Raw genomic sequence first — 11,672 nt, 5'->3', positions numbered from 1 at the left:
CCGCGCTTCCTCCCGCCTCACTTGATCTCCTTCCGCGTGAACAGCCCGACCCGCTCCAGCTGCTCAAGCTCCGGGACGCGGTCCTCCAGCCGCTGCTCGATGCGCTCCGCCATGACAGCGCCGGTGCCGTCGCCTCACGCGTGCGCCCGGCCCGGCATTCCCCGCCGCCACTTCCGGCCGCGCCGCTCCGCCCCGCCCACCATCTTCCGGGGAGCGGCCCCGCCGCCCAACGGCAAAATGCCGGCCGGGGGAAAGGGCACCGAGTGGGGGTGTCCCGGTGAGCGCTCCAACGGGAAACCGGCTCCAAAGATAACGGTTTTGTGGAGTCCTGGGGGTAAGGGCGTCTGGAGGGCAGGCGGAGAGATGGGCTTTAACGGTTCAGGAGCCCCCAAACCGCTGGGTGGTCCCCTGGGGTGTCTTCTCCAGCCAGAGCCATCGCCCAGGCGAGGGGACGTCGCCTTCTGGTGGGATTCCTCACGGCTCTGCCCCTCTCACACAGCACCTTTCTTCTGAGAATCATAGAATCATTGAGGTTGGAAAAGATCCTTGGGATCTTGGAGTCCAACCATCGACCCCACTCTACAAAGTTCTCCCCTACACCCTTATCCCCCAGCGCCACATCTGAACAACTCTTAAAACACATCCAGGGATGGTGACTCAACCCCCTCCCTGGGCAGCCTCTGACCGCTCTCTCTGAAGAATTTTTTCCTAATGTCCAGAAAGATTTAACACCACCACCAGATGATGGTAAATTCCCGTTTTGTAAATTAGGGAAGTCCCAGGAAATAAAAAAAAAAAAAAAATGATGGTGAGAAGTAAAGGTTTTTGAGAGCTGCTTTAAATACATATTATCCACAGCAGTATCTTCTGCTGATGCTTTGAGCTGTGGCTGCCATCACCGAGCTGTAAGAGCTGGAATCATACCTTCCAACCTGCCCTGCCCTGTTGTGATCATTACTCCCTCCTGGAGGAAGAGGCAGGAGCCATTTCTCGGGTAAAGCAGAGGATTTAGAGGCAGTGGAGTAGGGGCACAAGGGCTTCTGGCACAGCTTTCTTCATGTAGAAGAGGCAAAAAAAAGCTGTGGGTGATTTCCCCCTTTTATTATGGTAGAATGGCTTAAAAAGTGTTGCCGAGTCCAGAGCAAGAACCTGACTTCTGCTAAAAGCACACATAAGACAAAACACTTCACAAGAACTCTCAAGAACAGTGGTCATTTCTTTCACCTGCTACGATTTGGGTCTGTGGTGGTTTCTCTCAATATTGGGTGCCAAGTAAAGGAAAAAACCTAATTCTCAGTGGCAGAGGTTTAGCAACTTTTCACTCTTGACAGGAAGCAGCGACACCGTTTTCCAAGAAGTGATCGAAGAGGAAAGCTACCAGGAAACAGAGAGGCACCATCCAGTCACAAGAGCAAGAACTAGAGAGTTCTGAGCTGGGTGGTGGCGGCAGCTCCGCACCACAGCCCTCTGGTGCCCAGGGACACTGCCCCACCTCGCCAGGAAAACAGCAGCTCCTGCCCCAACTGCCACAAGCTATAATTGGGTTGGGTTTTTTTTGAGATGCACCAGCTCAAACTGATTTTCATGGAAGTCCACAGACTTTACTAAATTAGTACTTCAGGACTACACTGCGCATGAAAAGTAGCATTAGCGTATTGAATCGCTAATCAAGAATGACTATACTTTATTAACTACATCTATTTTGATATTTCTGCATCTGATGGCATGATTTTATGCTATAAAAGCGTTCTGTATGTAGAGCTTGTGTGTCACGGTGCACGTAGATCACCCCATGTAAATGAGAACACCGCACGCAGTGTAGGAGTTCAAAGCTGCAAAGGTAGATGTCAGTCATTACCTGGAAACCTCCAGGAAATTCTATTTCTATCTTCGTGCTCTCCTCATTCTTTAAACACCGTGCTCTCCTCTGCCTGAAAACCAGCAGTAACTCTGAAAGAGGGACACAAACATAAACGACAGAGTCTTCTCCTGAAACTTTATGGTTGATCATTCTATCAGCCTGAAAATATTGTTTTGTGATCAACCTGCAGTGTTGTGCCACCTGCAGTCAGTCAGGAACTCTGAAACTCAAACCCCACCACCAAACAGTCCATGACTGCTGTAACGTGGATGACAGAGAAGGATGTGTGCCCCAAGGGGCAACAGCAACCTCCACCTCGAATTGTGCCTCCAGGAGAATTCAGTCACAGGCACGCATCTACCAAGAGGTCTTGCACAGGCACATGTGAGAGTTACTCACATACTGCCCACATCCCAACAACAATGTGTGTCCAACAATGCCTCTCAGGGCATTAAATCCCTTGTTAGCACTTGTCAAAGCACCACAATATCAGCCGCTAGAAGCATGTAGGCACAGCCCAGACCACTCCGCAGGACCCATCACTGTGGGACTCAAAGTAAGAAAGAATGGTGTGCACCAAGACAATAGACTCCCCAAGTTTCTTGTTTAGGGGCCTAGTGTTTCCCACTCAAAACCACATGCAGAGTAACAAAAAGATTGAAAGTACCAAACTTGTTGATGACCTGATGACCTCGCAGGATTATTTACAAATAAAATAGATCACAAACCCATCGAAAGCATTTTCTGTTCCCTCAGCTATCCCTCCTTTCCTGTAAATGGAAAAAGTAAGGGAAAAAAAAAAAAGCAAAAAAAAAAGCAGCCTTTCCTTTTCTTCTCCCAGCAAAACAATCCTTAGAACAATTAACATAACGGACTGTCAAAAGTGTTCAAACCAAAGTGACAAACGCAGTGAGTGGCAGGCAAGCCCAGCCCGACCCACCAGAACACTGCATGCTGGATTTGTCATGCAAATCAAAATGGAACCTGACATGCTCTTTGTTCATTTTCCTTTCAAAAAATCTACTTTAAATGCCTCCCATGTGCCTTGTTTTGGAAGCTGACATTCCAAATGCATCAGTGCAAATTAAGGGAGGGATCCATTACCAATAAAGACGTTGTGATCCAGAGAATTTCAACAAATCTTATTGGGAAGAGCAGAGGGAGAACTGCTGCAGCTTGCACCTGTAGGGTCACTCCGTTTTCTGCCACTGCTGCTTCTTTGATGAAGCCTCTTTAGAAAAACTCCAGCAGTTGGTCCTTGCAGGAGAAGTTCTGGCAAACTGTCACGGCTTAATATGTCTAGATTACAGTCTGCAAGCAATGGATACATTGTGAATTAGGAATAATAGCAGTGGGTTTGCTTTAAGTCTTTATATTAAAATGCATGATGGTTAATGTGCATAAACCAAATATTTAAATTATGAATTGATTTAGATATATCTTATTTATTTCTGCTATTTTGCTACCTGACTGCATAAACAATTACAGCTTTTTAGAAGATGCCACCAGATGTACAGTATTTTACAGTTAACTTACACTCTATGAAGATGCCTTTTAAACAATGAGCGTGACGTTCTGACCTCATGAAAATAATTGGGAAACTTCCACTGAGTTCAGCTGAGCCAGTGGCTCATCCTTAGGGACACATTTTCAACAAAACCCTCAAAGAATTTACTGAGTATGTGGGACTCCGGTTTAAAAAATATATGAACACATCTGTTAATAAAGCAGCTTGGAATTTACTCTCAAAAACAGACTAACTCAAAATTTGGACTATATTAACTTCCCTAGTTTTTGTAATTAAAACAATGACAATTTGGTTTCGCCTCTGCCAAAACGGTCTATCTGCATAAACAGGGGTTTCATCACTGCAGTTCCACACTAAGCCTCCAAAAATTTATATTTAAGACGGTGCAATCAGTCAGTTGGACTACTCCATACATACTTACGTACTGGTATGTGTACCTGTATTAAAAGAAATGTTATTTTTCCCATTCCAATAGACCATTGCTTGTCTTTGTCAATGCATGGCTTTACTCTTGCAGCTTGTTGGCCCTTACCCTGCAGCATTAGGTCTGAACACTACCTAGAATTTCATTCACTCACCTCTTCTTCAACTATTACTGGTTAAAAAACCAAGCGTTTTCATTCAATGAATTATCCAACAATTCACTCTTACATACAGTCTCTTAAAAAAGGCAAGAACTTTACTTTCTTCTCTGCGTTAGCTCTGAACTTGAATATTTATGAATGAGATTTGTCCTCCTACTCATTTTGAGGCGTTCCATTATTTCTCAGTTGCCCCAAGATCTGAACAACTACACAGAAGGAATTTTCAGTGAAGGGGAACGATGCCTCTGGAACTGTTTCCTTGCCATTTCACATCTGGTATTCAGTATGAGATCCATCTGTTTATTCAGGGTCTCCAGGGGCTTGTACAGTAGTGGCTATAAGTATGCCTTTTAATTTGATTCTGTCATTTGGCTGGTTAGTAAGTAGTTGACAGTCCGTCTAAATGCAACAGGGCAGTTACAACTAGTCAGTCATCACATTCTAGTTGCCAGTTCATAATCCAGTGGAATGCCAGTCACAATTCAACAATTTGAAACTGTATCAGTCATCTTTTACATCCTCCCAAATTGTCAACACCATGTAATGTATTGCTTAATTATCTTTAATTTAATATTATTTCTCGCATGTACATTTGTATGTAGGATTGCTGCCAGAGCTCTGTAGAGCAGAGTCGTGCTAATCTTAATTTACCTCAGTAACCTGTCTAGGTTTGAACAGTAGGTGAAACTGGCACGGCCTTGGGTGACCCAGCTTTATCAGAAGTAACAAGGCAGGTAAAAATAGAACTTCTCAAGAGCAAAGCCTCGTATCTTTTAAACGCAAAGATATCAGTACCAGGATCAATTAAACTGGCATGCCAAAGAGCATAAATTATGCCACATATAGACTTATTTCTCCTTCCAAAAAGTGGGATTAGGATTGGTCGCAATTTGCTTCCTGCTGTTTCTGTGGAGAAGTGTTTAGCGTGGTAAAAGTACTTTGACCACAGTCATGGCAACAACCGGTAAAACTCCTTCTGGAGTATGGATAATTCAGATTATAGTGTGGGGAATCATGTATCGCAAGCAGCATTCCGAAAACAAGATAAACCCTGGTAAAAGCCTTCTGAAGCAACCTCTAGCATATATAAAAAAGCACAGATAACATGTTAACTTTTGTATGAAACACTTAGATAAGCTCTCCTGTGTGTGAATTTTGTCTACCTGTGCTAACTGGAAAACACTGAGAAAACAGTTTCTGCCTTGATCTTATCATTTAAGTAATTGCTGATGATAAAATTCAAAATTCTCATCTTACTAACCTGTATTTGGTTTAGCCACAAAAGAAAGAATTTACCCCTGTTAAAACTTATCCCTTACTTAAAGCTGAAATTATTTGTTAACTAATGGATTTGAGGTTTCATTTTACTATCTATTGACATATTCTTTGATCCTCCTATATTTTTCTTTTCGATTGACTGAAGCTTTCGTTCTTGCACTGTCAACAGACCTTTTAATGAGAAACTTCTATTTACATCTGTAACAGACTTAATTCTCACATCTCCCCAGCAGTTTCTCTTTGATCTCTGCATTTCTGAGTTTAATCATTAAGTTTACATCACAAGTTTTTCAGTTGCCGTATTTTTCACAGTTTCCGGGACTCGATTCAGAGAACACAATTCCTGAGAGTTCACTTAGAACTATTTTTTGATAGTTTTGCAGTAAGTACTACACGTGCTGGACCTCTGAAATTATAATATGAACAAGCATGATTCCTATTCCATTTCCATTTAAACAACAAGATTTGGCATATTTTTTTCTGTGTATTTTGTTTGGAATAATACATCAAATATATTGCAGTGTGGGTGGGGTTTTTTTATTTATCACATTCAGGAAGTCTACAGATTTTCTGTAAAAAAGGCAAACAACTCAGGATTAAAATATTAAAAACGTGTGATTTTCTTTTCTGAAGCTCAAGTTTAAAAAGTAGGCTCATGACAAAGATCCACAGTCTCTCTGAGGACAAAAGGGACAAGAACTTTTATACAGCTCACCTCAAGCACCTTCAATTTTTTCAAACAATTACAAATTTGATGAGGACATTCAAAATGAAGGGCGCAGACCAACAAGTAAGCCAGATAAGGTCTGTTATCTGTGTTGTGACTCCACGAGTCCTTTTCCTACCTATGGAGTCTTCAGTGATACATGGAATTTATTCAGATTTCAACAAAGGTGAGTAACAATACCTTGTTTTCTTTCAACAGATACTTCCTTTTGAATTTCATCCAATCTTATATGAATAAAGATCTTGTTTTAGACTTGGTCTTTAAGTGGATGTTATCCCGAACTTACTGGTTTTACATTATAAATATTTGGGGTTTTTTAGTTCATTGTATGAGATTATTTTCTGTAATTAATGCTTTTACTGCTAGTCCATTTCTGGGCTTACAGTTAAATCATCTTAAGAGACCTCCTACTTTTCTAGAGTAAATTAATATATTGGGCCTAGGCTTTTCTTAATGCTTTTGAATCAATTCTGGTATTTTTAGTCCACTATCTAAACACTAAAGACAAACACTACTGCTAAAAAGCCACCAAGCAAAAATAAATCATTAACTGAAAATCAGGAAATAAATTTCACTGTAGGAGAGTCATGAAAAATATATTAAAACGTCCAAGACTCCAAGAAACAACTCCTGAGCACACATTTCTACTAAGCAATTATGACTAATAATTATCATTTAATGTTCACCATGTGAATGCAGAAGATAGGTGACTCAGTGGTGCAAAATATACTGTGCATTCCCTTTTCACTCTCTACAGTAACTCAAGACATGTAAGCAACCTGCTCGCTGAAAGCTGTGCATTATGGGTGCATTAAGATTCCCTGAGGGCCAAGTTCCTTGAGTACTGTGCTCCTGGAATACATTTGAACAGCTCTGTACAAAAGCAGGCCCCGGCCAAACACATGAATGAGAATCACAAGTGGCTGCTCTGTCAATCTGCCGCGCATACGGCATTCATAGCTGTACATCACAATACTTGCATTGCTGTGTCAGATCTTAGCTCTTCCCTTTGCCGTGCTTCACTACGGTTGTTCCCTTACAGTAAAGTTTATTTTCTCTTCTCTTAGTTCCCTGCTTATAAAAACAGGGCAGGACTAGACATTAACATGCAGAAAAGCAAACGGAAACCGAGAGCTACCACCCCAACGGCAACATGATCCTGCCATCCTAAATATACCCTGTACTCCGCCTACCCGCTCTCACGCTGTCACCCAGAAAGCTGTAGCTACTCCCTTTCTCCAGATGCAATATTATGTAGCCTCTGTTTACAAGAGACTGGGAAAACACAAAGTGGGAGTTGACTTTTGCTTTCCAAGTAGGTAGGGAAGAGATTATCTAATTCTTTCCATTGCCTGTTACTGCTGGTCAACATGGTATCAGGCTGAAAATAAAGAATATGAACTGAAAAATTAATTCATAACTATTGCAGATGAAATTAACCCAGCATCTACTGAAGTTTATTCATGAAAGGGATGCCACTGAAATGGATCTGGATTCAGAGCACAGTGATACAGCTGTGGGACCCGTACCTTCCCATCTCTGCGTGAAGCGTTTTTGTTTGTCTCAGTTCTGTAGCATTTCTGCTTTCTCACTTCTCTCATGGAAAACCTGGATTTGGTGGGCTGGACAGAGAGTGGGAAGGAGAACCTGGAAGCATGAAAAGAGAAAGAAGTGAAGTTTGGATGTAACCACAGAAGTGGAGTGTGTAAGGCCTCTTCCATGCTGGATGCCCTTGAATCCCACTGAATGTGCTCGAGGCCAAAATAAAGAAATGCAGAACATTGGCTGTGGATTTGTTATTCTCAGCAACACCCTGAACAGCAAACTTTAGTTCCTTACCAAGGTGATACAATAGGGCTCCCTAATAAATACTGACACTGGCTTTCATGATGGCCTGAATCTGCAAGCAAGTTTTAAAAAAGATTGACCAAAAGTATATATTCAGCTAGTAAGCACTACTCTTTTGTTCCAAAGTTGTATTTAAAATTAAATTCCCAGAAAATAAGCTAGATCTGTACTATTACTTAGTTACTAACAATCTATGTGGATGGACCCACGTTTATAGATGTGAGGAAAACAGTAAATATATCAACAGAACTTTCATTTAGACTGAACCCCAGATACACAGGTATTTATTTCTCCTTTAAAAAAGATTTACTTCGTAAATATTCCTGTGCTGAGATATAGTAATTTGGAGGACTGAAAGTTGGAAAGTTAAGTAGCGTGGCTACAGGGGCAGTGTGGGCAACCAAGAAAAGCTTGTAACTGTAAAATGAAGAAAAAAATTCATAAAGTGACACTTTTTCATATATATTGGAAGAGGTAAAAATCGCTGCAGTTTAACCTTTCAAGGTGACAGGAATGCTGGGTTGGTACAGGCTGCAAAAAGCCTTAGGAAAAAGAGATTTAGAAGCAGCAGACACTTTCAATCTGCAGGAAACAAATCTGATCTTATGGATATCAAACACAAATCCCACTAACAGTACATGAAAACAAGAGTGGATTGGCCACCTCGAGACATAAAATCTGACATATCATAAAAGCACCCCTGCCAACTACTTCTACTTTCACTACCAGAAATTTGTTCCAACAGCAACTCTGGTTCACAAATTATTGTTTCTTCCATTTATCATATTAAACTTATTAAACTGCCCTCTTTGGCATTATGTTAGAACATTTTCTACATTTGTAGCAAAAAAAAATACACTACTTGTCATCATCTTTTTAAATTTTATGGGTCGATATCAATTTCAGTAATGTACACTGTATTTCACTGCTTGTCTTTTTTTGACTACTTTATTAAAAAATACATTTTCACTGGCTTTGCAGATACCCTATCATTTGCTAAATATGGCCAACTTCTTCTGTTGCCTGATGTATATACATAAAATGTTTTTTAAAATTCTTTATTTTTTATTAAATGCATCTGTAAAATCTATAGGGGTCTATATTACCAGGTTGGTGAAAGACACAACAGTTTCATGCCACAGCTCATTTCTTCTGAAGAAACCATAATGATTTCCATCTTTCTAAAAAGGAGTATTTATTTTCTTGCTTCTAACTGTTCTAAGTAAATAAAAGGTACTTGCTATTTCATGCCCTGTGCTTTTTCTGTCTTTTTCCATCCATGTTATGAAGCCCCAAATATGCCATTCCAGAGTTGTTGCAGCTCTGTCAGTTGAAGGTCTCTCAGCAGTACTCTGTGCTCTTTAAGTACATAGGAACAGCCCAGGGCAGCAGATCTAAACAACTCAAAAAATGAAGAGTTAAAAAGGCTCAAGCTATTGAAGCTCTACTATTTGGCAGTTGGTCCTGTGCTTCCAGAGGGCTCATATGCACACATTTGTGTTGGGCTGTCCTGTCCCACCCAAGGCTAGAGTCTCATCCTTAGTTCCTCTGTTCCCAAGTGGATCCGACTCCAATGCCAGAGATTAATTGCCTAATTATCTATCTTACTCCTGCTTGGAAAGTTGCCCTCTGGCTCCTCCTCCTGGTTTTGAAATTTCGAAGGATGAGCCACCAGAAGCAGCAGAGGCTTGTAAACAGTCAGGAGGAAACAGGAATAGATTTTAGGCAACAAACAATTTCCAAGGACAAAATCGCAGCTATACAACATTTAGGAGCCTTTCTCCCACATACTGCAATATTTATTACCTTTTGTCACTTGGCACAGGGTATCACTGACCTCAAGATCAACATCTGATCACCTAAAGATGCTCCTCATTTGGTATATTCTTGCTATCTAGCCTATGATCTCAGGAGAGTGGCAAATACCCAATGCATCAGAAGGCTCACCAGGAAGCCTCCTGGTATTAAGAGTGAAAAAGCTACACATAAGGTCCTCGAACACTGATGCAAGGTCATCAAACATTGCTGCTGCCAGTCAGTAATTAAAAGATATATCCAGCAACAACAAATGAGTTGCTGTAGAGAAATTGAGTAGGAAATACAAGGGCAAGAAGCTGCAATACTAAGCAATTATGATAAGAAGGATAAAACGTGTAGCTGTATTTTAGAAATATCACTTTTTGTTTGGAGGAAAGAAAAATAGAATGTAGGTAAAATGGTGACAAAGATGAATTTCTAAAAATGTATGAAAATTCAGGTTGAAACAAATTACAGAAAAGACTGTGTGGAAAACATCAATGTCTGATAAAAATGAAAGGAAAGAAAGAGGAGTAATTTAAAAAGGCATCAGGGAAGAAAAGATTAAAAGATGAAGGGTAAACTGTGCAGAAAAAGCAGAAAGAGGGGACGTAACTGAAAAATAAAACAAACATTTTGGGTATTAAATAAGAATAAATATTAAGAAACTGTAAAAAAAACCAACAAACAAATGGTGAGGGGGAAAAAGTAGCCAATAAAGACTTATCTATCTGAATGTGTGTAGGGTTTATATACATACATTTTCTTAAAACATAATAAAGTTAGTAACAGATAATTTAGACATCTACCACATTAGAATCCCCCTCTGATGATAATGTAAGGCACATTTACAGCATAGCTGAGTTTGAAATAAGGATTTCCTCTCAATATTTATCATTAAGTTCATTTTCCTTAACACTAGGAATTCGAAGATAAACAAAGGCAGTACAGTGCCAGCATCGCCGTTGTATCTGGCATCAGAATTCAAGGCTGTGTTTCACACATAGGCTATTTTTACCTTACCCTGTACAATTACTCTTGAAAAGTTTCGCAAAAGAAAGCAAATAGAAGGGTATGGCTGTCGAAGCCTTTTATTTTCTGCATTGATCTTGCCGCACCACTGATAAGGGCTTATTAAATACAGCCAGTGCCAACTTTCCCATTGCACAGTTGGTCTCTGTGACACTTTACCACAGACATGAGGCGATCCAGGAGCTTGCCCTGAAGGCCTCATCCTACATGGCCACTGTCAGGACTCTGGAGGTAGCCACAGAGGAACTTTTATTTCCCCAGGACTCTGTGGGTCCTCATTAAGCGAAGAAAGGCAGGAATAAAACCAGAAACATTTTACCTCAGACCTCGAGTCCCCCTCACCTACTGGGCATTTCTTCTGCCATCCTCTGAGGAAACCTCATGGTTAGTTAACATTAAAGCTACGGGATACCAGCAGGACCTCGTGTCCGACCCAGCATAACCATTTTTACCACGAAAATGACACCAATTTATACCCAAGCTTCTATGTCGACCATTCTGGCTCTTTGAACGATCGAGCAGCGGAGCAGCCCCTCAGCAGCCGTCTTCCCTCAGGCGAGAGGGGGGCACCAGCTCCCTGCTGCGCGGCCGCGGAGGCACCGGGACGTGCCACAGGGCAGGGGTCGGGAAATGCCGGGGCTTCGGGCCCGGCGGCTGGCGGGAGGACGAGGGCCGGGGCCGGGGCCGGGGGGCGGCGCGCTGTCCCGGCATGCCCCGCGCCGGAGGAGCGAGCGGCCCTTTCCCGCGAATTCAGTTCAAAGGCGGGGGAGGGGAGAAGCGCCAAGCGGCACAGCGCACCGACCAACCAAACTCTTCCAGAACCATCCGTGCGTCACGCGGGGGCGGGCCCCGCCCGGGCCAATGCGGCGCCGCGGCGCCATCTTCGGAGCCAATGGGCGAGCGGAGGAGGCGGGCGCGTCGTGGTCGTCGGGTTCGGCTGGTCGTAGCGCTGAGGAGAGCGGAGCGGAGGAGACTTAGAGGAGTTGGAGCTCGGCGCTTCCCCTCCCCCGCCTCACC

At 42.3% G+C, this 11,672-nt stretch overlaps 2 protein-coding genes across 3 annotated transcripts in view; one reads left to right on the top strand and one right to left on the bottom strand.

Moving 5' to 3' along the window:
• The window catches only part of LOC106894849 (U3 small nucleolar RNA-associated protein 6 homolog), a 22,533-nt gene extending 10,932 nt beyond the window's left edge, over window positions 1–11,601 (bottom strand). Inside the window, exons 1-5 of one of the 2 annotated variants that reach the window (XM_014953825.1) lie at window positions 11,132–11,601; window positions 7,508–7,625; window positions 2,966–3,172; window positions 1,859–1,950; window positions 22–509 (exon numbers count right to left, since the gene is read on the bottom strand). In XM_014953825.1, coding sequence (XP_014809311.1) covers window positions 22–113 — 92 coding nt within the window. In that variant the 5' untranslated portion in view covers window positions 114–509; window positions 1,859–1,950; window positions 2,966–3,172; window positions 7,508–7,625; window positions 11,132–11,601. Of the gene's footprint in view, window positions 1–21; window positions 510–1,858; window positions 1,951–2,965; window positions 3,173–7,507; window positions 7,626–10,997; window positions 11,017–11,131 lie in introns of those variants that run through there. The other variant, XM_014953834.1, reaches the window with a different exon arrangement.
• The window catches only part of SUZ12 (SUZ12 polycomb repressive complex 2 subunit), a 28,485-nt gene continuing 28,098 nt past the window's right edge, over window positions 11,286–11,672 (top strand). The window contains exon 1 of the mRNA XM_014949865.1: window positions 11,286–11,586. Within this exon, the coding sequence (XP_014805351.1) occupies window positions 11,286–11,586 (301 nt within the window). The remainder of the gene's footprint in view (window positions 11,587–11,672) is intronic.

This window comes from Calidris pugnax, unplaced genomic scaffold, assembly GCF_001431845.1.
Source record: "Calidris pugnax isolate Ruff unplaced genomic scaffold, ASM143184v1 scaffold9, whole genome shotgun sequence".
NCBI classification, from domain to species: Eukaryota; Metazoa; Chordata; class Aves; order Charadriiformes; family Scolopacidae; genus Calidris; species Calidris pugnax.
The sequence above is the reverse complement of the archived record's forward strand: the minus strand, read 5'-3'. Positions and strand labels throughout refer to the sequence as shown.